General features: G+C 37.7%; 2 protein-coding genes across 2 annotated transcripts in view; one reads left to right on the top strand and one right to left on the bottom strand.

Annotated features, from left to right (window-relative positions):
* The window catches only part of adcyap1r1a (adenylate cyclase activating polypeptide 1a (pituitary) receptor type I), a 29,762-nt gene extending 22,712 nt beyond the window's left edge, over positions 1 to 7,050 (top strand). Inside the window, exons 12-15 of the mRNA XM_030751647.1 lie at positions 221 to 304; positions 2,009 to 2,138; positions 3,380 to 3,421; positions 6,675 to 7,050. Of these exons, the coding sequence (XP_030607507.1) occupies positions 221 to 304; positions 2,009 to 2,138; positions 3,380 to 3,421; positions 6,675 to 6,878 (460 nt within the window). The 3' untranslated portion in view covers positions 6,879 to 7,050. The remainder of the gene's footprint in view (positions 1 to 220; positions 305 to 2,008; positions 2,139 to 3,379; positions 3,422 to 6,674) is intronic.
* A 9,950-nt stretch (positions 7,051 to 17,000) lies between these two features.
* Positions 17,001 to 27,558, bottom strand: part of LOC115796251 (pituitary adenylate cyclase-activating polypeptide type I receptor-like) — a 49,024-nt gene continuing 38,466 nt past the window's right edge. Inside the window, exons 10-13 of the mRNA XM_030752567.1 lie at positions 25,718 to 25,812; positions 20,564 to 20,693; positions 17,460 to 17,501; positions 17,001 to 17,229 (exon numbers count right to left, since the gene is read on the bottom strand). Of these exons, the coding sequence (XP_030608427.1) occupies positions 17,083 to 17,229; positions 17,460 to 17,501; positions 20,564 to 20,693; positions 25,718 to 25,812 (414 nt within the window). The 3' untranslated portion in view covers positions 17,001 to 17,082. The remainder of the gene's footprint in view (positions 17,230 to 17,459; positions 17,502 to 20,563; positions 20,694 to 25,717; positions 25,813 to 27,558) is intronic.

Below are 27,558 nucleotides of genomic sequence, written 5' to 3'. Positions count from 1 at the left end.
GAGGCCTATTATGGAGTTGTACTGTATCCAGACATCACTCCTGCTCCCTTCCCACAGGATAGTGTCTTTAGAGACCCAGCAGATAATACCATTGTCTTCTGCAGCTTAGACCTGAGTGTGCGTGACCGAGTGTGAAGATGTATGTGCGCGTGAGACTGTGTGTCTGTGTCCCTAAAGACATTGTCTTTGTTGTATTGTGTGTTGTCTTTGTGCTGTGTAGCAGCTGTGCTCAGAAATGCTTCAGTGAGCCCACACAGGCAGTTCAGCATTCGTGCAGGATGTCAGAGTTATCCACCATCACACTGTAAGTGTGTGCGTGCCTGGGTGTGTCTGTGTTGGTGTGAGTGTCTGTCTTGTGTTGACCGCATGTGTGTGTGTGTGTGTGTGTGTATCTTACACCAGGGGCTCTTAAAGTTTATGTATTTTATTTTAGTTTTATATTTTTAATTGTAGAGGGTCCAAAATGCATTATCACACTTACAAAACAGACCAAATTTATGTTGATTGCTCATGCTTTGGAAAATTATTAAATTAAAAAGTGATTAAATCATTCATTTTAAATTCATTTCTCTTTGTTTATATTTCTGGTGCTGGTGGTCAAATCTTTGTTTAGTTATGGTAGTTGATACAGTAGATGATAAAAGCATGAAAACTATTTGATATTTTGGGATATTGTTTTCTTTCTTGCTCAGAGTTAGATGATAAGCACAACACCTCTTTAACTGCTAACCAAGAGTGTAACCACACTATATTGCTTTTAAATCATAAATGTAAAAAATTTCTATTCCGATAAATATAGAAAATATGTTAAACAGTGAGTTGTGGATTTTTGTTACCTAAACTTGCACTGTAAAAAAAAAAATTACATTATCTGTTTTTATGGATGCTTCCATAAGCAGTAAAAAGTGATTAAAAAAAAGTGTGGTAAAAAAATAACAGAAAATTCTTTTTTTTTTTTTTACAGTGTGCAATTTCCCCATTTCCAGTCTTGGTGTTAACCTAGCATCATAGTAAATGGACAGATGACCTTCTCCTGTAACTCTCAGCAAGAAAATGAGTCAAACTCTAAATGTCAGACTAGTTCATAAGGACCCCTGGCGACCACTGAACCACACTGTGAAAACCGTTGTTTTGCACAATTGTGTCCTCCGAGTGTTTGTCTGTATTGTGCCATTGATATTGTGTGTCAGCCAGTGTTGTTGGCTCCATGAGACACACCACAGTGTAATGACACATGTAGCTTCATGTGACTGCCATAAAGTATTAAACATGGTGGCAATTGTGTGTGTTCTTGTCGGTCTGTTGTCAGAATTTGACCTAAAAAGGACCACTACATTAACCTCATGCATAAAGTTAAGAATGTAAGTGTGGTGTTATTCTATTTTTCTGGTTGTCAACAAATCCAGTCCAATACTTTCTAAATTTCCTACTCTGTAACCTCTGTAATATTAGATTGCTAAACAGCTGGGCAATGTTGATTTTTAGTCACTAAAGCTGGAGTAAATAGTGTATTTTTATTTATGCATGACTGTCTATGTGGAATTTAAAGGAAACTACAGTGCCCAAGTTCATTTTTTTTTAAAGGGAGCATATCACTCAATAAAACAAGATGGCTCATTGATCTATTTTAATATATTTTGGTAAAAATGAAGGGCTTTAGGCTACGTGTTACCAGTTTATTGTTGGTTTTGGTCTTTTCGATGGGTTTGTTGACATTAAGAAAAATACAGAATATCACCAGCCTCCTCCTTTGAACATTTTAAGCATTCATTTAAATAAATCCTCTTTCTTATACAAAACTGAGGATTAACAGAGAACTTTTTAATTTGTGGCTCAACTAAATATTCAGACATCAGTACAGCGGTAAAATGTGTCACAACATTGCATCAGGGGTGCAACATTTGCATCACCTGCCGTTACACTGACCAGCTGCAGCAAATCCACATTAAAATGACTTTGATTTGTGTCTCACTCCATCTCATTAAACTGTTTACTGTTGTGTGTTCAGGCGTCTGGCGCGCTCCACCCTCCTGCTGATCCCTCTCTTTGGTATTCACTACACCGTGTTCGCCTTCTCACCTGAAGATGTCAGCAAGAGGGAGAGGCTTGTGTTTGAGCTAGGGCTTGGGTCCTTCCAGGTACGCTCTTACAGCTCCTTCATCATCCAGTTTCAATTAAAGAGAGGTGCTGGATGATGAATGAGAGAACATAATGTGCTAATAAATCATGTGGATATACAAGATACAGCAGGCTCTTAAGGAGAGTGTTAGTGATATCCAAAAAATTGTCGTCTGCAGTCATTATCAACAGCTATGCACAGCGAATAAGAGCTAAGTGCATACCCCATAAAGGCTTTTTACTGGAAGCAATTGTGAAACTGTAAAAATAATATTGGGCAACACATTAAGTGGTAGTGATGACAAATAAATGCCATTAAGCTACATATAGTTAAATATAAAATATGAAAGCTGCTGTTAAAATGAAAGAGCCATGCAGCAATGAGACTGGATTTATAAAAGGATGAAATAGATTTCAAATGAGTTATTATATTCTGTCTGATGCCAGGAAGAAATGTGTTTCATCAGTGAAAGATCAACATCAGAGATGATTAAAAAAACACACACACACACAGAAAATATCTCCAGTGACTCATTTAAAAGTGCTTTATGTTTGTTTAGAGAGATACCGTTAGGGGTGACTAGATAACCACCTACTAATTTTTTGCACTTTTTAAATTTTTGTCAGCCCATTGAGAAATATATATTTACACAGAATTGTGAGTGTTAAATGTGAAAAAAACAAAACAAAACAAGTATGATAGGTTTTTTTTAAAGTCTGTCCTTTTTCTAATGAACTGCAGGGAGGGCTGTCATCATTGGTTAAGTGCAGGTTAACCTGTCACCAGCATTTGCTGCCTACGCTATGTCCCAATAGACTCAGCAAAATGTCACCAGCTTTGCAGATTTTAGCTGAATATAACGGAAGATAGCACAAAGAAAAAGAAAAGCAACTATGATAAAGACTGAGAAACTACTTGTAACTGGGTAAAGCTGGTGGATTGTTTAGTTTCACATAGTAGCTGAGATTTATCAGACAAGCCAGCAGTTAAAAATAATCTTTAAAAGGGAATATGATTTATTTGATGCCAAATCATCACAGAGTTCCAAGGCACTTTCTTTTCCACATGAAATTTAAAATGACTTTTAGCCTGTTTAGCCTAAAAAAAAAAAACTCCAATGCATTTCGGCACACAAGCCTTCATCCGGGAGTGAAACAGAGCTTAATTATTTTAAACGTTCACATATTGCCACAGTCAAATGAATGAAGCTGCATCTCAAGCTAATTTTCTCTCATTTGTTGCCTCCATCCTTCTCCTCAGGGCTTTGTGGTAGCTGTCCTCTACTGTTTCCTCAATGGAGAGGTAAGCTCGCCCCACCCTCCCTTTTATACATATACACACTCACTTTGATATATTTTTATACGTTTTGTTTATGACATACAAACCACATTATGTATAATATACTATATTGTAATTGTAAGCAAACATGAGGACAAACATCTCCCATGAAACATCTGCAAGTTGTGCAGAAGATTTATTTAGATATATTATGTAATGCTGGTAAATATTGGCCTGTACTGAAAATACTGTGCCTCTTTTTACCATGTTTTTCCCAATTCTGCTATAATAAAATAAATACAATACTGATATACTGTCATGTGAAAAATGAGCACCTATCAGGACATAATAAATAAACATCATCTGCCCTTACCACGTTCTAAAAAATCTGAATACAGATGAACAACAACACGTATTACACTGTGTCATTACTTACATTCCATGATTCAAAACATTTGAAATCATGTTTAGCAGCAATAACTTCAAGTAATTGTTTTCTGTATGATTTTATCAGTCATTCACTATGTTGTGGAAGAATTTTGGCCCACTCTTCTTTACCACGTTGCTTTAGCTTGTTGTGCTTACGGTATTCATTTATGCACAGGTCCCTCTACAGCATTTCCATCAATTTGAGGTCTGAACTTTGACTGAGCTATTGCAATGTCTTGATTCTTTTCTTTTTCAGCCATTCTCAGGTAGATTTGCTGCTGTGCTTGGGATCATTGTCCTGTCGTATGACCCAATTTGGGCCAATTTGACTGCATCTTACAGTCAACTCCTTTGGTATACAAAGGTGTTGACTGCAAGGTGCCCAGGTACTGTCACTGCTGCAGAACAAGTCCAAATAATGACCCCTCCACCACTGTGCTTGACAGTTGGTATAAGGTGTTTGTGTTGATATGCAGTGTTTGGTTTTCACCAGACGTGGTGCTGTGCATTATGGTCCAACACTCCACTTTGGTCACGTCTGTCCAGAAGTCTTGTGGTTTGTTCAGATGCAGCTTTGAAAACATAAGCTGTGTTGCCATGTTCTTTTTAGAAAGAAGAGGCTTTCTCTTCCTAACGCTTCCAAGCAAGCCATACTTGTTCATCCTTTTTCTAATTGTGCTGTCGGGAACTTTAACATTTAACATGCTGAGATCCATAAAAAGAGATGTTGGGTCTTTTTTTTTTTTTTTTTTTTAACAGTTTCTCTGAGCACTGCATGGTTTGACCTTGGAGTGAATTTGCTGGGAAAACTGGCAACTGTTGAATGTTTTCTACTTGTGAATTCTCTTTCTCATTGTAGAATGATGGACTTTAGATTGATTGGAAGTAACCTTATAATCATTCCCAGGTTGGGGAGCAGCAATAATTGCTTCACAACACAGACCTGAAAACTGTCAACATTTTTGCTTTTATGGAGCTGCTTACACCTGCTGATGATTACTTACCTTCTTAATTCCTAAAGCAGAAAATGTGTATATAGTTTTTTGCACACTGCTTCTGCATTTTAGCTTAATTGGTTAATTATATAATCACACTGTGTAATATGTCATGTGTTGTTGTTCATATGAGGTTGTATTAACTTAATTTTAAAATGTGCTAAGGACCAGAATATTTTTATTATGTCCTGATCAGGGTTATAATAGTTTTGGATTTTACATTATAGTTTAGTTTTAGTTAGTTTTTACTTTTTTTTCTGTAATTCAGTTAGTTTTAATTAGTTTTCAGAGTGGTTTTGCTCGTTTTTATTAGTTTTTATTTTTGGTTTTATGCTTAGTTTTAGTTAGTTTCAGTATTAGTTTTAGTATTTTCATACTTAATCAGGTACGCTTTAAAGATACCCTTTAAAGAAATAAATTCAGCAACCAACTGTTCACAGACAGCAGAACTACATGCTAAATGTGTGTAATATTAAGGACACACATGAACATCAACAGGGAGAAACTGCTAACAATATGAACTCCAAAACTCGATAAATTCTACAATAAACTCCCAATAAAGTTCAGCCTCAGGGCAGCAGATTAACAACAGCTACATGTGGTGTTTGACAAAAACAAACTCCTTGAAGGAGTCAAAGCTCAAATCCAGCTGCATCCTGATGTTCTCTCCACCTGATGCTGCTTCTGTTTTGGAGCTAGCTTGGTTAGATGCTCGCTGATTAGACTTGCAGGGTCTTTGCGGCCTATGTAGCCTACGGAAGTGTCCGACCTCATGTCCGCATTTATGCATGTATAGCTGGATTGCGTGTGTTAATTACCTTGTGGTTGTGTGCTGGGGGGTTTTTTTTGGTCCTTGCTCTTTGTGCTCAGTTTTTAGGGTGCAAACATATTTGTCCCTGTTTTTTCACTTTCTTCATTTCTTCACGTCCATTCCCATAGTTTCAGCAGCTCCCTCCCGGAATTTGCTGACATTTGTGAGTCCTTATATTGATGCTTTGATTATTAGTCCTGATTGTTATTATCTGACTGATAAAGTAGCCGGAAACGCAAAAGGACTAAACACAACGTTGTGGGCTGCGTTGACCCGACGAGTAGTCACGTTTCTCTGGAGGTGGAGGCCGGGTTGCCTTGTAGGATGAGAGCGGTTTCCGTAGCTGCCTTGTGTGCGCTTCTCAGGTCTACTTTGATGTTGGTGTTTTTTTTCCTGACTAAGAAGTGTTCCGTACATCATCCACAACATCATCCACAACAAGACACTCGCTGCTATCTGTGCTATCATAGTAAAAAAAAAAAAAAAAAAAACACCACATGGGACTCTCTGAGGAGCAGCGCGGTGTGCGCACGCACGCACATGCGCACCCATTTGCCCGACGGCGTTCCGAGCTTAAACTCAGAGAGAGAAAAAAATGATTTCATATCAATCCACAAGACTTTTGAAAAAATAACAATATCTATAATTTCAGTTAGTTTTAGTTAGTTTTGTAAACTCACAATTCAGTTTTAGTTAGTTGTCGTTTCTTCCTTTTAATTTTAGTTTTTATTTATTTCAGTTAACGACAATGTTTTTTCAATTTCAGTTTTCGTTATTTCGTTCGTTTTCGTTAACTATAATAACCCTGGTCCTGATACATAAACCTTTAGTACTGGAAGAGGGTGTGCTTTCTTTTTCACATGACTGCAAATCAATATCAAACCTACAAATGACTCATACAGCAAAGCCATGTTATATTACAACACTCTCACTCACATTACTAAACACTTTCCTAAAAATTTCAAGTTTACTGTACCTTTTCGTGGAGCTGGTACAGCTTAAAGTACATTAAAAAATGACCTTGTGAAGTTTCTCCCTGAAGGTGCAATCGGAGATCAAGAGGAAATGGCGCAGCTGGACGGTGAACCGGTACTTTGCTGTGGACCTGAAGCAGCAGAGGCATCCTTCATTGGCCAGCAGTGGAGTGAACGGCGGGACTCAGCTGTCGATCCTGAGCAAAAGCAGCTCCCAGATACGCATGTCGAGCCCGCTGGCGGAGAACGCCAACATCAGCCTCCCAACCTGAACATCTGATTGGCTGGTGTCAACTTCAAGGTGCCGTTCCACTTACCTACATCAGACCAACCAGAACAGACCAAAGTGGCCCCTCAAAGCTCTCACATGTAGTTATTTTGCCTTTAGAATATGAATCTTTCTGAAGATATTTACTGGAGGTGCACAGCTGGATTTTATGTTTTTATAATTTAATGTGGTTTTACAAATATTTAAATGTTTAATTTATTTATTTGTACAAAACCCAATTTAAATAACATTTTATTGATTTATCTCCCCCCCCCCCCTTTATATAATGTTTGCCCCTATTATTGCTTTATTTATAAACAGAAAAGAGATGGTGCCACAAGAAACACTACTAGTTAAAAAAAAAAAAAAACACGTAAGAAAAAGATATGAATAGTTCAATATAAAATGTAGGGGTCATATTTGGCTGTTGGTGTAAAGTAAATGTGCTTCAAAGTGCCATACTGGTTGCCTGACTGGATTTCATTACAGCCCAAAGTTAAATATCAACCAAACGTTCGCCTTGCTTGTAAAAATGCTCACTGTTTAAATGTTTTGTCTTGAATTTAAACATTTTCTACTATCAGCCGTAAGTACAGAGTATGTCAAAATATTAGTTTATTTAAAAAAAAAAATCATGGATTGTGTAAATAGTGACTTTTAGTGTCTAGAACAAAATTTCTTTAGGATAATGCAGTATTGTAATGACCTTTTCAAACAAAAGGAACTGGAGCCCAAATCTGTAGACTACATCCCATATCAAGAGGACCCAGAAGATCCTGCCCACTCTATTCTGGACTTTTTTTTTCTATGAAGTAAAAAATAAAAACACAATATAGTAAATAATAAACAGATGTGAATGAGCAGTGTGGAGCAGTGTTTCCCCAACCTTGGTAATCCTATGATGAATCAGAGGGACTGTGAGATGTTACCTGCAACATGGACATTGCTATTGGTTTTTTTTTTTTTTTTTTTGGGGGGGGGGGGGGGGGTTCCCTTCTATTTTCAGGCTAAAAATAAACAGCCTGTCCTCACAGTTTGTGATGATGGGTTGTGAATTGACGTTTGTTTTAATGGGTTACAGATCAGAAAGGTTTGGAACCACTGACCTACACTCTGAACCAGCTAGAGCCTCTAGCTGCACTACTGGTGGAGCTGGTTTCCCCTTGTCAGAAACATTTTTCTGCAGACTGTGAAGATAAACAGTACATGTGCCATATAGTGGACGCTTTTACCCAAAGCTCTTCATAGTGCCATGAGTTCCAATGTACAGCATTTTATTGTACAGTAGGTGATGAGAATCCCACTGTCAACATGCTCGTAAACATAACAGGCCTCATTGTCTCTTAAGCTATCTCATCAGAGTTCGAGCCCATTGTGCCATAATGAATTGTTCTTAATCTAATTTTTAATCATCTCCTTCACTCATATTCCAAAGTGCCTAGTCGGTCACAAATAGCTACCATTTTTATTTACAGGTAATTTAAAGGTGCAGCGAGTCATTTCAAAGAATGTACAGAATGGTGGATTTTAGTGTGGATTTTAAAAAATGTGCTTTTTTCACTGTCACAAAACTTTATTGGTGAAATTCTGCTTTTTTATCAGTTTAATAACTTACACATAGTCTAAAAAGAGTCTTTCTTTAAAAAAAAGTGTTTCTTTTTAATCTTCACTTGATTAATAGTTTTCCATAATTCCTGATTAATTTGGCTATTTGTTTACAACTGTTGTCCATCCAAAACATTTCATTTTAGCAACAGCTCGAAACACAAATGGCTTCAAAAAAAAAAACACTAAATGTTGTAACTGTTATTAAATGCTTTAATGTGGCAGCTCTTGACAATCGCTGAGTTTTGTTCATTCTTCTCTTTTGTTTGTGCACAGACAGACTGACAAATAATAATTGTACAGGTGGGAAAATTATTTAAAAGGATACAATATGAAATGATGTAAAGAAGAAGAATTTTTTTTCACCATATTTTATGTACTGTCATATGTGGATTATACTGTAAGAATGTAGTATCTTTGAACAATGAGTTGATGATACTTTACAGATAAGGATTTATATTTATTTTCCATGAAATGGTGCCATGTAAAGTAACTATATGTATAGCATACATGTTTTTTTGTGCATAAAACATAGTTGTGGTTCTAATGTTAGATTTCATTGCTTTGATTGAGCTTGGCTTTTTTGGTCAAAGTGCCATAAATGTAATGTCATAAATGGTGAGAGGCATAGCAAAGTCTCTCATTTTTGACTTTGATTTTGAAAGTCAAAAACACAAATTGCCGTCCAGCGCTGCAGAAACAGACACAACCTCTAAGTAACATTATACAGAATCCATCTTCTTTGCAGCTTGTGGACAAAAGCGTGAGGAAGACAGAGCCCAGGAAGATGATTTTATTTGAATAGTCAGGATTGTTTTTTGGTTTTTTTTAAAAAGGTGGAACAACTGCAACAGATAAAACACAAAGTGTGTAAGAGAGTGTGATTTTAAACACTAACTCTCTGCTGCTGCTTAAGTCTATCACCAGCCGTCACTCTGAGTGTTACACAGCTCAGATGTAAACGACCATGTCTCAAAGCTGTTACTGTCTGTGAAAAAAGAAGAGTTAAAAAAAAAAAAAACAACTAAACTCCTTGACCATGCCTGTGCTACCACAGGGTGGCAGCAAAATATTATGACAAGTGTAAAGATTTGACAGGCACTGATTTGTTTTTTATGCCTCATATTTTGGATTTTGAAGTGTAGGATTAGGGATTGAGATGCTTATTTACCACATTCTTACTGTTTACATCTGTTTCTGTGACAAGCCCGAAAGTTTGATTTCCACAATAAAACCTATATTAACATTGATTTGAAAAATTAAAAAAAATCTGATTTTTGTCATGCCATATCTCAAATCCCTCCCCTTCACTTAAGTGAACTGTGAACTGTGTGACTTTTGAAACATTTACTGTGAGATTAGGGGAAAGCTTGAGAATTTGTTGCAATTCTAAAGGAAAACAGCAAACTAGCTTCATTTTAGCTAAAAGAGACCACACCACTTTTCATAAACCTCTTCTTGCGTTTAGTTTAGAATTATTATAACAAACCAATGTATCAAAGACAAAACGCTGACATATTTTCTTAAAATATTATAGATACATAGATATGTAAAAGACTAATAACACTCTTATATCGGTATGCTAAAAAGTAAGCTACACCTAGCTGTTAAGGAAACCGCTACCATCTGATCCCTATTTAATTCCCTATTTGAACTTGTGTTATGCATTGCATTTTATACCCAGATTAAAAAATATATATATATCATTTGTGAATAAACTTAAAAGGATAGCTGTTTCCCATACCTAGTAGATTTCTACTAGTTGGCTGTTATTTTTCACTAGAAGAGCGATTCTCCCCTAGCTAAATAAGCTACCTGGACAGCTAGCTAAAATCTTGTAGTTTTTTTGATTTTTCCCAACATTTTTAGTAATAATCTCATTTTACTTTTGGCAAAAAGAAAAGTAAACGAGTGTTTTCAAAACTGATGAAAAAAAAATTATTTTAACTGTAATTATTCTGTGTGGCATATCTCTGTGTTAAGATGCTGTTTCTTTGGCAGTTGTGTTTGTTGAGCCAGTTTTATGAAGTTTTGAGTGTGTGTTAAGTCTTGATTGCCAATGAACTGAATGTACCGTTGTCGCTCAGCTGCTCTTAAATGTTGCCTGCTGTCAAATTTGCCATAGTGTACAAATGATGTCGTTTCTTTATCACGTATGCATACTTTTGGCACGCAGGTGGACCTCTTACCTAAAAGACCTGTAGTGTTTGTGGCCGTGATTTTGTACATTTATCTTTACGTACCAGTTTTCAGTGTGTGTGTGTGTGTGTGTGTGTGTGTGTGTGTGCGCATGCGTGCGTGCGTGCGTGTGTGTGTGCTTGTGTGTTTGAAACTTGGAGACTGTATTCTGTACGCATGTGTATGTAATGACAAGCATTTAGATATAAGTAAATTCTCCGTTTAAAAAAATATCTATGAACTTTCATCCAAGTTAAGTTCTACCTGTGACAATGTGCCATGTGTAAAAGCATTCTGGTGTCCAACATTCATGTCTCCAGTTGTGTAAAATTGACTGCAAAATAAATATGTCTGTGGTAAGTTGTTGTAGTTTGCATAGAATGTGATTCATTTCAAACTTTGTTCAAAAGATTGACTTACACTTACTAGTTGTGCTCAGACGGTTACTTACACTTATCATGGGCTTTTATTTCTTTGAACAGTTCTTTTTCAGGGGTAGAATGATTGTACAATGATTGCATAAATCTTTAATGACTTTAAAAAACAAGCAGTTCTTTTTTTTTGGATTTTCTCTAATTCCCACAGGGTCACAAGTATACTTACAGGCTCAAATATATACATACGCCTCCAATAATACTTGGTTAAATATACCTTAACAAGTTGCACCTTGACCAGACACCTTGACCAGGGCTGTGGCTCAGGCGATCAGCCGGGTCATCTACTAACTGGAAGGTTGGTGGTTCAATCTTTGACTGCTCCTGATGTGTTTGTCGGCCTGTGATTCTCTGTGTGTGAATGTTAGAAAGCACTTAGTTGTAGAAAGTGTCTCGTTTTTTGGGACAAATAGCTCAGTCTTTGTCTCATCTGACCATAAAACCTCTCTCCAGAAGCCGTTTTGCTTGCCCATGTGGGCAGCTGCAAATTTCATTCAAGCTTGAAGGTTTCGATTTTGGACCAACGGCTTCTTTCTTGGTTGGCCCCCTCTCAGTCCATGGCGATGTAAAACTTGCTTCACTCTGGACAGTGACATTGGTGTTCCAGTAGTTTCCAGTTCATTGCAGGCCTGAGTATTGGTGGTTTTTTTGGTTGTTCCTGAACATCCGGACCAATCTCCTCTCATCTGAGGGTGACAGTTTGGGTCTTCTTCCAGACCTTGGCAAAGTGGTGACAGATCCAGATAACTTGTATTTATGAACAATTGCTTGAACTGATGATCTTGGAATCTGCAATTGTCTAGAAATGGCTCCTTCCCAACTTGTGTAAATCTACAACTCTCCTTCCTAGATCTTCACTGAGTTCCTTGAGTTTCCTATTGCTGTCAAACAAATCATTTTTATGCTGGCAAAGAGGAACTCCAGTTGTAGTCAATCATGATCACTAACGAGAAGTTAATAAGACTGGACCTTGTCAAGTTAAAAGGCATTGTAGAACCTTCAGCACCACTTAAAATGTTTGAGTGTATGTGTATATCTGAGCCTCTATGTATACTTTTGACCCTGTGTGGATTTGATAAAATCCAAAATGAATTCAAACTTGAGCACCCAATTCTTGTTTTTTTAAAGTCATTAAAGACTTAGGCTGCACAATTCTTCCACCCTGGAAAAAGAACAATTCAAAGAACTCATTAAAGCCCCAAATTACCATAACATTCATGCCTGTGATGAGTGTATGTGGATCAGCACTTACACCAGGTGTGGGCAACAATCTTTCTTAGTGTCTAAGGTTATAATAAGCTGAGGAATACACTTTAAACCACCAACCTGAAACATTATCTACATTATGCATGAATTTTCTTAAACATACCAGGTATGCCTGGGTCCTTGTTCCAAAAACCAAGACGCATCTGTGAAAATGTTAACACTGTGACATAAAACAATCCTCTTAATTCCCACATTAACTTTTAATTATACTATATTTACCATGAGAGTAAAGTAATTTCAGTTTGTTTTTACACGACTCCAGCATAATATTGCCTTAAATCAATTTTTATTATTTATTTATTTATTTTTACATTTTCCTTTTAAGACACAGGGTTTTGCGGACCAGTATTGGTCCTCTGGCCCATCTGTGGTTTATAGGCATTCCAACATTATCATTTAAAACAAGTTGGCTTTCAGTTTACAGCTGTGTTTATTCCAAACAGTTCAAAAAAGACTGCAAAAAATAAAACTTGAATGAAGTACCAGTTCATGGGGAGCACAGCCAAAGCTCATTGATTTGTAGATTATTCTATTCAGTAAATGTTTAAGCTCATTCAATTATGTATAGGTTCTAATAATCTACAATATATATGAAGTGGTATTAAATAAATTGTGTCTGCTTATTCTAAGAGAAGGGGAAAACGTTTTTCAAAGGAGTAAGGACTCCTCACTGGGAGGTGTGACTACAGGAAGTGGTTTACATTCATCATGACTAAGTAAGGAGGGCCTATTGGAAGAAGTTTTCTTGGGGTTTGAGGAAGGTGATGTTTGGTTTTAGGTCAAACATTGCATTTGGTGAAATAAGCATTGCTATATCTTCTTTCATAAATATGGTAAAATCTGAAAATGAATTTCAAACCACCAACTCTTGGAGCCCCAGACCAAGGGCTTTTAAAATCCTGGTGAAAACACTGATACTGAGGAAGCACTATTTTAGATGGAAAAACTAAACATTTAATACTTTTTAAACCACAAATGGTTCATTTATTACTATACATTTCCCTATATATACATACACACTATGCAAGCCCTCAATTATAAGAACTTTAAAATACAGTGTGTTTGGCATCAAGTGTGACTAAATTATATTTTGTACTTAATCTGACACTGACTTTATTGCACAGATATGGTACAGTGAATTATTTTTGGTCTACAAAAAAAATAAAAATACTCAAGAACGCACATACAGCTTTTCCTATACCAATTTCTCAGCAGCTTATCTGAATATAAAAGCATTGAAATGTGCAGAGCACGGAGCGTGGTTGACTGATTTACCTCCGAGATTCAGCATATCAGGGTTTTTTTTTTTTTCAGATTAAACCAGAGCTAGCTTAAAAGGTGCTAGATGATTTATTACTTTAGGATATAGTTAAGCAGGCTGTTTCCAGTCTTTATACTGAGCAAAACTAACAGGCTGCTGCTTAAAAAAAAATTAATTATTAAATGTGAAGGCTTAATGGTTTTAAAGTTTTCAATGTGCATTCATGTGGTACATAAATAATCAGAAAATTTAGATTCTGACTAAAATCACTAAAGGTGCAACAGCAATGCAGAAGATCTGAAAATGTTGGTACACAATTTGCTGATGTCACATATGCAGAAACAAGACATACAAAAGCTGAGTTTAAACAAGTGGCAAGAATGGCTTAAGATTTAATTTTAATAAGATTTGTTTTCTAGGTTGTAGCCCAACGATCCATGTAGTGTGTCCTAGATTAGGTACAAAACGTATTTATTAGCAGTAACCCATAATGAAAAAAGCAAAATATATTTAAATAGGCTAGCTTTTTTCTGAAGCTGCTGATATCTCAAGAATATGTACAAGTACAATATGTACAATGTCCTTTGGCATTGGTGCCTTGATCCATCAGGTTTAGGCAACAGCGAGATAGGGCTTTTACTCTCAACTCATCAGTTATAGACCCTTGTAAAAGACTGTTTGACTGACATTTAAATGCACTGGGTCATTTTTCAATATGGAACAACCTAACCAAATACTTTTTAGTGGCTAAATATGAGGAAATTCACTTGGTACCAAATCAGTATTTGGCACCAAAGCGTAACCAAGTGAAAGCAAAACGCACAGCTCCAAATTGGGAAACAAACCCTCTAACCTCCTAATGCAGAATTTAGAGAGCTTAAAAGGTAAACCATTACCTTCAGTGCCCAGTATTACAATGGCTGCTGCGTCAAGGCACCAGTGTCAAAGGACATCTTGTGCATATTGTTGCAACTCCAGGCACATCTCATAGAAAGGCAGAATTTGACACCCTGGGGTGAGAAAGTGTTGTAAAAGCACATTAACACTGAGAACTCTGAAGAACAACTTCTCAACTCCAAAAATGGGACTACCTAAGGAGCACTTAATTGCACAAATTCTTACTATGCTGTAACTTTGGATCATTTCCAGAATGTGGGTAACTCACGAATAAGTGAGCTGAGAATTGACATAAATCACTTGAATTGCCCAGTCTTATTAAACATAACTATTTATGTCATTTTTTTATGTAAATGCCAGGCACCCTTTTTTTAATTGTGCTTAAAAGTGCTACTAATACATCATCATTTATCACATCTGACACAATACAAATGTGGAAAGACACAAATAAATATTCACAAATGCAATGGCTCATCAAAACAATAAGTTAAGACACAACGTACCAGTTCATGACAATGTAAAAAGCTTGTCCAAGCCCCTCTGGATCTTAGTCATTAAAATATGTATATCTCTAGCAGTCAGTGAAATGCTGAGTGAGTGAGTATACACACATCCAGAGTGGTCTTTCCAAGGTTTTCAGCATAGACTGTCCCCATTCCTTGCAGCGCAGAACAAATCCATTGTTTCCACTGCTGTCTCTACTGCGGTTTCTCACATGACATAATGTGCACATTGATCAAGAGCTGTCTCTCATATTGGGTGTGACACAACCACCACTGACTGACTGGTTGGCATTGGTTCCTGGAGGTTGCTGGCTCTCAGTGGGTGAAATCAGATGCAAATAAGTTGCTGCTCCAAAAACTTCCTAGTGACCTAGTTACACTGGTTGCTACCGCATTGCCATGGTTGCCTGTAGTTTTTCATTTTTGTCTCCAAATATTTGCTAACTACTAGCCAAGTGGTAGTACACCTTAGAAAATTGCTACACAAACTGGAAATGGAGAAAGATCTCCTTCAAATAAAACTTATGCTGCAGCATTTCAGCCAACATGTTTCAAAAGGTGCAACTGTTACTTTCAAGGCAATTTGTTGCACTTTTCAGTTTCACTACAGCCCAAAGAGTAGCTGGACAGTGGACAGTGTTTGTAGACAAATCAGTTACTTCCATTCAAACATGACCACAGCAATATGCTAGCAACCAAAGCAATCATAAGGAGGTGTGGGGGGAATATTCATTTTTCCTTAGCGACAGGTGGTTGCCAGGGATTCACTCACCAACATCTAGGCCTGTGTGATGCGGAGTTTAGCAATCATTTTCCCAGCATCTGCCATCAACCTCCAGCAACCACTTGCAACAGGTTTGGTAATACTCATTATTCCCTAGCAACAAGTGGTTGCCAGGGGGTCAATGATTGATGTCTAGGCCTGTGTGACTGGGGCCTTATTCACTTGATCCTACATTGATCCTATGTCACTTCCAGACCAGAGTTTTTCTTGAATTTTGTCTTTTGGGGGATTGAATCATTCATTTTTAATTCATCTGCAACTGTGTCAAAGTCACCGCTGCAACTTGGCACCTTTTCTGAAACATGTTTTACAGCCTTTTTCAAATGGGTCAGATACCAAGGTTAGCCTGGCTAGCAATGTGTTTTGTTTTTAGCCTGCTTGCTAACTGCTTGCTACCTCCAGCAGCTGTTAAGCATTGTTATGGCTGTGTATGGACACTGCCTACCAGCATACTCAGAGTTAGAAGGCAACAGTCAACAAATGAAGCAGGAGCTTAGGAAAAAGGATGGGCTAATCATGAAGTTCTCACATGTTGCCACTACACAAGCTAAGCACCTGGCTTCTCTACACTCTTCCTGCTGCAGAAACAACTGCCTTTCCACTCAGCTCCTCACGATGACACCATACTCCCTCTGGTCCAGCTCTGTTACCCCTGGAGGAGAACCAGTCATTTAATACTATCAGGTCAGCTGAAGCTGTGGTTTGTTTTAAATGAGTACTGAAAACCCATTTTTATTACTTAGGTTGGACGTGTACACTTAGCTTTAATGTGTGGTTTTATCCACACGGTGAGGCATTTTGTAGCTGTGTGTTTTAAATAAATTAATAACACTTCCCATCATTATTATTGTTGTTATTATTACATTGTCACCATTATTGTCACACGTCCAAAATGGCAGACAAGTAGTCATGTGTCTGCAATTGATCAACTTTTGCTCAGTGATCATGCTCAGGACCAACTCTGTCTCCAGGTTGTCTTCTTTCCTCTGTGGCATCATGACATCCTTACAAATCTACCACCAGTGGAGATGGTGCAAGGAAGAGCACGCTGCGTTTCAGATGACAAATTTGCCATCCTTAGACTAGTCAGAACTGCTTCTGACATCAGTATAATCTATCCTGGTAAATTTCCTCCATCACTTACCTGTGTTCATTATGGTAACCTATTCTTACAGAGGAGTTGTTGAATTAATGTCATCAGCATGTTTAGCTCCAGGGAATGTTTTTTTTCCCCTTCCTTTTCCTTTGTAAACCCTTTTCTTCATTAATGATCTCAGAAATCATACAGAAGAGATGTTACCGCTAGAAGCAGGTAGCCCGAGCCCCCCATGGGTTCGAATTGTGATCTGAGTGATGCTTCTCTTTGCTGGCGTGAGATGACTTTGATTGTGGCACTTCCACAGCCACCTCCGCAGCTCTGTTTGGACCTGTAAACAAATGCATGGAAAATTGCAGAAAGCTCTAAATGTCTGGGCTTTTTATTAACCTGTCAATGAGCAAAATAGTTTATGTGTCTGTGGTGCTGCCATTTAACCATACCAAAAAAAATGTGTTTTTGAATCACTCCGAAGAATATTTCTTACCTCAGAGCAGCTATTTATGATGAATGTTTGTATGAATTTTTTTTATTACAAAACCTTCCCCTCCATTTGCCTACCTCTCCATTCATGAAACAGTAAAGAAGCGCCACCACAAACCCCTGCAACATAACAGACATCTGTTTTAAAATAAAATCATGGGAGTAAGAACTGATTGCACGTACAGTCTAACCTAAGGGAAAACAGTCACTTGTGTTGCACTTAACTGCATAAAATATCACAGTAACTGCAGAGAACAAACAAGCAAAACAATAGTAAAAGGAGTGAGGTTTCGGGCTTTCAAGAAGCCTGTCAATTTATGGGATATATTTTGTGCTGCATCAATGTCAAAGTTGCAAGTACACTCCCCTCCAAAAGTATAGGAACAGTGAGGCCAATCCCTTTATTTTTGCTGTAGACTGAAAACATTTGGGTTTGACATTAAAACGATGACTATGAGACAAAAGATTAAAATCTCAACTTTTATTTCCAGGTATTTACATACATAAACTGATACACAGTTCAGAAGATAGCACCTTTTGTCTGAACCCACCCAATTTTCTTGTGAGCAAAAGTGACTGACAGGTATGTTTCGTTGCCCGGGTGTGTTCTGTTACATTGATTATTCAATCAATAAATAGCACTGAATGTCTACGCTCAGTTTCAGATTTTGGTTTTGCCTGCAAACTGTGCATTTACAGTTAGAGGAGTAACAAACATGAAATCCAGCAAGAAGAAGAGGAAGGCAAGGCTGGAACTTGCCAAGACGTAAAGAGACAAGCTTCAGAAATCTGGGACAAACATACAAGTTCATCTGTGAAACAAAGTGGAGGTAATGTCATGGCTTGACTTCTTCTGAGAGGAGGTCATTAATCTTTACTGATGATGTCATTAATGATGGAAGCAATGTACTCAGAAATCTAAAGAAACATTTTTGTATATTAGTTTAGAGAAAGCTTGGGAGATCATGCAGCAGGGAAGTGGCCCGCTCACTCTCCCAGCCCCGGTTCGGTTCCCTGACCTCCGTGTGAGGGAGAGGCACCTCCTCCATACATTGTATCTGAGGGATGGCGAGCCGTGACCGAGCAAAATCATTCAGCATCCCGCCCTGGAGCCCCGAGCTCCTCCAGAGCCTGGATGAGGGCATTTTCACCGGGAAATGGGATCCAGGGAAGCAGCCCGCTCACTCTGCAGGCCCCGGCCTGGTTCCCTGACCTCCGTGGGAGGGAGAGGCATTTCCTTCACACATTTTATCCGAGGGATGGTGAGCCATGGCTGGGCAAAATCATTCAGCAGCCCACCCTGGAGCCCCAAGCTCCTCCAGAACCAGGATGAGGGTCTGGCCAATGGCAAACCCCAGACTAAGATGCAGCAAGATAATGATCCAAATCTTGCTGCCAAAAGTACAAAGGAGTTCATCAGGGGCAGAAAGTGGAAGGTTTTAGACTGGCCTAGTCAAGTTCCATATTTAAACTCTATAGAACATGCATTTTACCTGCTAAAGAGGAGACTGAAGGGAGTAAACTGCCAAAACAAACAAAGCTGAAAGAGGCTACAGTGAAAGCCTGGAAAAGCATCACACAAGAAGAATCCAAAAGTTTGGTTTTTTTTAACTGCACGCAAAGGATATGCAAATAAATATTAAGTCTTATTCACTTTATCTATTTTATGTTTATCTGTTCCAATACTTTTGCTCACAAGAAAAATGGATGGGTTCAGACTAAAGTTGCCATCTTCTGAACTGTGTATCAGATCTAGATGTAGATACCTGGAAATAAAAACTGAGATGTTGATCTTTTGTCCCATTTTAATTTTTTATGTCAAACCCAAACAATGACAATAAAAGCTATCTATCTATCTATCTATCTATCTATCTATCTATCTATCTATCTATCTATCTATCTATCTATCTATCTATCTATCTATCTATCTATCTAAATGTTTTCAATCTGCACATGTCCAAACTATCTCAGTCTTGCTTCTCTTACTTTGTCTACAAACCACTTAATTTGAGCTGTCCTGCTGATCTGCTTGTTCTAATCCTGTTCATCCTGGTCACACCCAGTGAAAATCTTAGCATCATCAGCTCTGCTATCTCTAACACTGCCTGTCTTTGGGTTAGTGCCACTGTCTCCAAACCATACATCATAGCAGGTTTCACTACCATCTTGTAAACCTTCCCTTTCACTCTTGCTGCTATCATTCTGTCACTAATCATCCTTGACACTCATCTCCACCTAAACCCTCCCTCCCTGCACTTTCTTCTTCACTTCTCTTGAGCACAGTCCATTGCTTTGGACGGTTGACTCATCCACCTTCACTACCTCTGCTCCTTAACTCTTCACTATTATGCATGCCTCCCTCTCATTCACACACATGTATTCTGTCTTGTCTCTACAGACTTTCATTCCTCTTCTCTCCAGAGCATATCTCCACCTCTCCAGGTTCTCTTCCACTTTCTCTCAGCTCTCACTACAAATCACAGTCATAGTCCATGGAGACTCCTTCCTGACCTCATCTATCAGCATCACCACTGCAAACAAGAAGGGGCTCATAGCAGATCCCTGATGTAATCCCACCCCCACCATGAACCCATTGGTCAATCCTACCACACATTTTACTACTATCTCGCTGTCCTCATACACATCCTGAACCACCCTCATATAATACAGTACCACAGTTCCTCTATTGGCACCCTATCATATGCTTTTTCTAGATTCACAAAGACACAGTGCAACTCCTTCTGACCTTCTCAATACTTCTCCATCAACAATCTTAAAGCAAACATCGCATCTGTAGTGTTCTTTCTTGACAGGAAGTCATGCTGCTGCTCGCTGATTGTCACCTGTCTCCTTAACCTAGCTCCAACAACACTTTCCCATAGCTTCATGGTATGACTCATCAGCTTTCACTAAAATCTGACTATCTAGGGAGAGCTGTGAATTGAGTGAACTGTGGAGGGACGGATGGAGGGACAAACAAGAGATGTCTAACCAGTTATTTATACACAGGTAATAAACAATATGATTAATATGATTATGCTATGATTAATCTGATTAGTAACACCTTTGCTTCTCATGTGACAGGGAAAAAATCTGCTGGGAAGAATTTCAACTTGAGAGGTGCATTATTTATTTTTAGCAATTCTTTGTAAATTTTGATTCTGAACTCAATTGTTTCATACCTGAAAGGAGCCCAGTCCCAGCTCGATGTAGAGTCTGGCAGCTACTCCAGTGTTCTCGGGCAGGAAAGCAAATACAGTGTAGTGCATCCCAAACAGAGGAATTAGGAACAGGGTGGATTTTGCCAGTCTCCTGAGTGAAGCAAAAAGAAAGAAATGAAAGAAAAAAAAAAAGAGTAGAAATAAGTGCAGATAATGATGTAACAGTTTGAAACATTACAGTGTGTTACCATGGTCAGCTATTTTCAGTCATGTCAGAGTTTCAAATGTCAGACAGACTAAATGCGTCATTCAGGTTTCATCAAAGCAATATTGGTGGGGTCAGATTTTCATTACACTGACCTTTAAAACAACATCGTCATCAGGCCAATCAGTGGAAAAGATTAAAATGTCAAAACACCAAACCTGAATGCATTGGTTTTAGTTCAAGTCATATCACTGATGTCTAAATATCATGTAAATGTTGCCATTTAATTTCTTGTGACATTTTGTTGAAATGGCTTGCCACAAATAATGTGGTTTTAAAAGAGCAACTCCACATCTACTTGATCATCAAAATACCCTGAGATAAGTATCATGTTTACTCTCTTCATCTTTTTCTCTTTTTTGATATGCCATTGAGACTGTAAACTAGTTGAGTACACATCCATCCACATCCAAGAGTATCTAGTCCATCAAAGATCAACAGACGGCTGTTATTCTAACCCCTGACAGAGACATCTTCAACATGTTTTTTAATTCTCTGATGATTACACCACATTCAGTCTTCTCAGTGAAGCTGTTACAGTCATCTGGATATTCAGTCTAACCCAATTAACCACTGATCAGAAATATATAATATTTAATATTAATATAATATATAAATATTTATTATGAAAATGTTTAATAAAGAGTAAAAAAAAAAACTATCAGGTTATTTCAGGCATATAATTTATGCCTTTGTGTTAATGTCAAGGTTCCTCCTGAATCAAATTTAAGTTCCCACGACAGACCAGGCTTTTAATCCTGCAAAACATTCATTGAATTGGTGGAACAATCCTGTCGCACGTCAAAGTAGGAGACATCTATTTCTGGTATCAGGAGCTATTTTTATGTGCTCTCATTTTAAATTAATTCAGCTGAGCACAAATGTGCACCAGCCAGATGTCAGCAGAAGGGAAGATGCTTTCAGGTGAAGCAGGATTTCACTGTTACTACGGTAAATTTGTGTACGCACATTTTTACATTAAACTGTAAGAAGTTCTACATTTTATCAAGGGATTTAATCAACTCCCCTTCATATTTCTCCTCTCTTCTCTTTCTCCAGACATACTACTTTCTCAGCAGTTTCCAAATAACAACAAACAGAAGGTTTATATGTTAAAATAAACTACTTTTTATCCAACTGTATTGTAGAGACTTCAGTGCAAGATTGAAAAAACTGATTTGAAAGTTCAGCTTTATCAATGCTGACCCATCTTTTTTGCGCATGCTATGGTTCTGGCTCACACCAGAGCAATAGGTTGGATTATAATAAAAAAAAATATGGACAACATGATGGCTTTCCATAAGTTATCCCCTTGCTGGTGGTTGACACTTGCAGTAACTCACAACTTTGATCTTCATCAACATCATACTTAAAGATGGTACTGGTCTATCACAGCAAGTGACCAATCATGGAGGTCTTTGGAGGTGTCTCAACATTAATGGTAATTTTGTAGAAATGACACTAATCTGATATCTCATACAACAACTGTATACCCAGTCCCTATTTGTTTCTAAGACTTCTTATCACATTAAAGTCTGTTGGAATTTTTTTTTTTAATTGTTTTAGTTAAGTCATGATTGTTGCGTTATTATTGAAAGTTGCCATTTGTGGACATTTGAGTACAGTGAACTCAATGCCATGCTCAAGAAACCAGTTTGAGATGATTTGAGTTTTGCGACATGACATGTTATCCTGCTGGAAGCATCCATCAGAAAATGAGTATACTGTAGTCATAAAGAGATGGACATGGTTAGCAACAATACTACTCTTTAAACACAGCTCAGTTGGTACTAAGGAGCTAAAACTGCACCAAGAAAATATCCACCACACCATTAACCCACCACCACCATCTGAACCACTGATATACAAGGCAAGTTGGATCCATGTTTTCATGTTGTTTGCTCAAAATTCTGATCCTACTATCTGAATGTCACAACAGAAATTAAGACTCAGACCAGGCATATTTTTTCAATCTTCTGTTGTCTATTTTCAGTGAGCCTGTGTGAATTGTAGCCTTAGATTCCATGTTTTGTGATGGTCCTGGGCTGTTTGCCCAACACTTTGTGTTTTTTGTTCTTTGGGATTCTGTTAATGTAGTTTGTTGTGTTTCTTTTGTTAAGCTCCTGGCTTATGGTTAGGTTGTGCTGGTATCTTTTCTTTGTCCTTAATGTTTACCCTCTGTCCTCAAGTCAAGTTCTTGTTTATTAGTCTCGGTCTGTGTTTCCACTTCCTGTTTTATTTTGGTGTGTCCTGGTTCTTGTGCTTTGGGTTTTGTTTTGTTTCCTGTGTCTCCCTCCTAGCTGTTTCCCTTTGTCTCATTACCCAGTGTGTATTTATTGTCTGTGTTCTTGTCAGTTCCTTGTCAGGTCGTTGTTGTCCATTCCATGTGTGGTGGTGTGTCCATTTGTTCCCTGTCTTTCCAAGTAGTTTCTATGTTCTGGATTCTAAGCCTTGTTTGGCAGGAAGGATTATGCCTTTTTGTTATTTGGTCAACAAATAAAAACATTTTAATTAACATCTGTTTTTGGAGTCCTGCTTTGGGGTCCTATTCTGCCTGTCACACTGTCCGATATGACAGTTTTTAGCTGACAGGAGAGGCACTTGGTGTGATCTTCTGCTGCTGTAACCCATGTGCATAGAGGTTTGACATGTTATGTGTTCAGAAATACTCTTTTGCATATCTTGTTTGTAGCAAGTGGTTATTTGAGTTATTGTTGCCTTCCTATTAGCTCAAAGCAGTCTGGACATTTTCCTCTTCCATCAACAAGGCATTTTCTCCCAGAGAACTGCTTTTCAGACTGTGAAACCCCAGTGATGGTTGTATGTGAAAATCCCAGTAAGATCAGCAGTTTCTGAAATACTCAGACCAGCCTGTCTGGCACCATGCCACGTGCAAAGTCACTTAAATCACCTTTCTTTCCCATTCGGATATCTTGTTTTGAATTTCAGCAGGTCATCTTGACCAAGTCTACATGCCTAAATGCACTGCGTTTCTGAGTCACTGGATGTTTGTACCAGTTTGTATGGCCTTTCAACAGTCAAGACATTTCAGTAAGACATACAACTGTCATCAACATCGGAGCGCTAGATCACGATGGTGGTCACAAAAATGAAAATCATTCACAATGTATATCAGTGATATTATTGTTATTAAATTAATGCCTGCATTAAAAAATACCTACAAATAGTTATCTTGGAGTACAGTTGTTTCTTAAGGGTTGTGTGAATTTGGTTTCATTCATTGCAGCCTTCTTGTGAGGTGCTGGCTCACATGCAGGCTTCAAAGAAAGAGTGTGAAAGTTGCAAACTCACAGAGCATATCCGATCTTTAAAAAAAAGAAAACTTGAAAGAGATTGCATCAGAGAGGGGAAGTGCAGCTTTGATCAAAATTTTTTTTAGTCATACAAGACATTTCTTACAAGAACAAATTTTATCTGTAAGATATGAAATTTGAACTTACAGATTATTAAAAATGATGGATTATCAAAATAGCACTGATATTAAATTCAGTACTGTATGTATATAGAAACCAATTTATCTGATGGGTTATTCATTCTTCATCATTTATCAATGAATGGACATCACACAAAAAACATTTGTGTGAGTTCAGGGTGAGCTTTGAAATCCTGCATTAGCTGATTGGTGCAAGCCGCTTCGTTCCTTCCTCACAATCAGTACTCTATTCATCAGCTGTGAGGTTTCCTGCTGAGAAGTATTATCAAATGTCATTTTTACAAGACAAAACAGCTTTCCACAGTTGCTCCACTGATACTCACACAACAATGTCTGACGGAGTATTCCATCCTCAGACTCCTCTTATCTTACTATTGTTCTAAAGTTTTTGGTACTAAGATTTCATATCAATTTGTTACTTTAGGATCTCCATCAAAGAGCGGCACCTTTTTTTTTCTTTATTAAATCAAAGCAATTATATGTCTTAAAAATAAATTAATAACTTGTGACTAGGGTGCCCAGATGTCCCGTTACGGGGAACTGCAAATCATTTTTATCTGTTTTTCCGAGTCCCACATATTGAGATAATGTCCCACACTTGGATTGGTTCTATACTTGAATGACAGACAGATTTCTAAACTCTGGCTCTTATCCAGTGGCTGCAAAGAAAGTAGAGGAGGCTGTCTCACCAGGGGCTTAAGATGTAACAAATAATATGGATGCTTTTAAACTCAAACCCAAAGGTGATTAATGGACAGATAACAGCAGCTGAAATAAGGAGCATTTACTACACTTTGAAGCACACCTAATCATACAGATCTACAAACTAGTTACGTTTCCAGACTCTGAAGTAAATTTCATGTGGTTGTAGAAAAGCAGCAGTCATACTTTCAGCAAGGTGCTTTCACGGTGTTTCACAAGTGCAAGCCTGTGTGGGCTTGCATGCAGTTGTTGCTCTAATGAACAAAACAGAAAAGCTCTTTTAGAATTTTTGTTCCCTCTCGAATGGTTTTAATTTGTATTAATGTGGTTTCATTTGACCTATTTTATTTAATAACTTATTCTGTGCACTGGATTGAGGTTAGGAGGATGGATTGAAGGACTTTAAGTAATAATGACTTTTTAGTTACGTGGTTGTACTTCAGTACATAGTGCTACAAGAAAGATTTGCATAACTTAAATATTACTGTCCCTGGAAAGCAGTTGTCCAGTCAAAGCCTTTGTCTGCAACCTGTCTATGCTGTTTTTTTCTGTATTTTTCTGTATCCCTCATCAGATTGCTTATGAAAAGAAGGATTGTACTTTTAAGAATTATGATAGAAAGAGGGAATGCTTAAGTACCGCCTGCCACATGTAAACGGTAAAACTAAATCCGTATCTATTGCATGTTATTTTTAAAAGCCGGCTATATCAAAATTTTATTGCACCATGCAAATAATCTCTACTTGTGACTCACATAAAATGTCCAGTGTCGTTGTTCCCCACCATGGCAGAAGATTTAAGCTTTTGAACGAGAATCCGGATGACGTTAACAAAGATGACTATGTTGATCTGTAAGAGAAACATGCACAGTGGCCCAAATGACAAAATGAGACACACACTGGGCAAAAAAAAAAAAACACACAAAATACATTTAAATACCATTCTACTGTGCTACCCTAAAAAAAAAAAAAAAAAAAAAAAACTTAAATACTATGTGATAATCTGAAAAGGTATTTTGAACAGGTACCAAAGCCCACCAAAATGACAAAACCACTATCTGCTACTGGGACAAATGCACTTTGGTATTGATCGTACAAGTCAACTCTACTGGAAGGATGAAACACCTTGATCCCAAAGGATATTCCTTCATTTGGTGATTTGATTTTGGTAGTGGAAATGCTGCCCCAGCTCAAAAGTGTTCAGGGTTTAGGCCAGGGCGAAAATGAAGGCCACTGCACATATTCATCAAACTGTTTAATGTTTAATACAGGGCAACAAAACATTTAAAAATGCATCATCACAGGATAAAGGTGATCACTCAGAGTAACTATCACAAGAAACAGTCGCCTCAGGTGCTTAAATGCACACATGGCTACCAGATCTCCTAACCTTACAGGTCAAGTGTTTATGTTTTTCCTTTAATGTATCAGTAGAAAAATATGTATCCAAACAGATCTGCAATGCAGTAGTGAAAATATTTAATCAAATTTTATTCATATTTGTCAAAAATACCTGGATAATTATTTTTTGCCAGAGACATGTACTGAAGTCTTTAAGGACATCAAATGCAGTCCATCAAATGGTAGAAGCTTTTTACAGGGTTTTAGACACCAGGTGTTTTCACGCCTATAGTTCATTTAGTCTGAATCACTTGATGAGTTTGTAAACTTGTACCTTTTTCCCCTGATTTGGCTTCCTTTTTAAGTCACTTCTTAAAACCCATTTTTTCCATTGGCCATAGTCTGAGAGTTGATTTTTATTGACTTTTACTCATTTGTTTTACTTATCAATTTTAATTATGTTTAATGGCTTTTAATGCTTTCGTATTTAATGTTAAGCACTTTGGTCAGCACCCACTGTTTTTAAAGTGCCACATAAATAAAGTTGGCTTGGCCTGGCTTGGCATTAGGGCTGCAACGATTCATCGTAATCGATGACGTCGACTACAAAAATTTGTCGACGTGGAATTTCATTGTCGAAGCGTCATACTTTTAAACCCATCCATCTATTTTGTTCCGCTTATCATGTGATTTTGTAATTGCAATACACTACAGGAAGATATGGGGGTAGTATTGCCTCCATTGTCTGCCAATACGATGGTGGAACAGAAAGGAGGGTGGAGAAAATTAAGGTAAATGGAGACAGACTGTCAAAGGTGTGGGAGCATTTCACAGAAAACAAAAATAAAGCTGAATGCAGACTGTGCAAAGCATCCACGGCAGCATCGCTGCAATGCTGAGCGTTTAAAACGCCAGCACCCTGGAGCTGTGACGTCAGCTCTGGATGGGTACGTTAGTGCATCGTTGATACCATGTTAATGTACAGTAATAATTAATAACTGTTACTGTTAATACAGTAATGTTTCTGTTAGTTTACCTGTCAGAAACAAGCTCTCATGGATGATGTTTGCTAAGAGCCACCATTTCAGTTATGTTAGCTAACGAGTGAAGGACAACAGGAGCAGCTACATTGGCTCCTATTTTTTTCTCGCATTAATATCAGCGTTCATTCTGAATAGTAAACTTCTTCATGAACTGTAAACTTTTCAGCTGTTTTGAACGGAAATTTTTTTGGATGAAGCCTTATTTGCACTTT

Source organism: Archocentrus centrarchus, chromosome 17, assembly GCF_007364275.1.
Source record: "Archocentrus centrarchus isolate MPI-CPG fArcCen1 chromosome 17, fArcCen1, whole genome shotgun sequence".
Taxonomy (NCBI): Eukaryota; Metazoa; Chordata; class Actinopteri; order Cichliformes; family Cichlidae; genus Archocentrus; species Archocentrus centrarchus.
The sequence above is the reverse complement of the archived record's forward strand: the minus strand, read 5'-3'. Positions and strand labels throughout refer to the sequence as shown.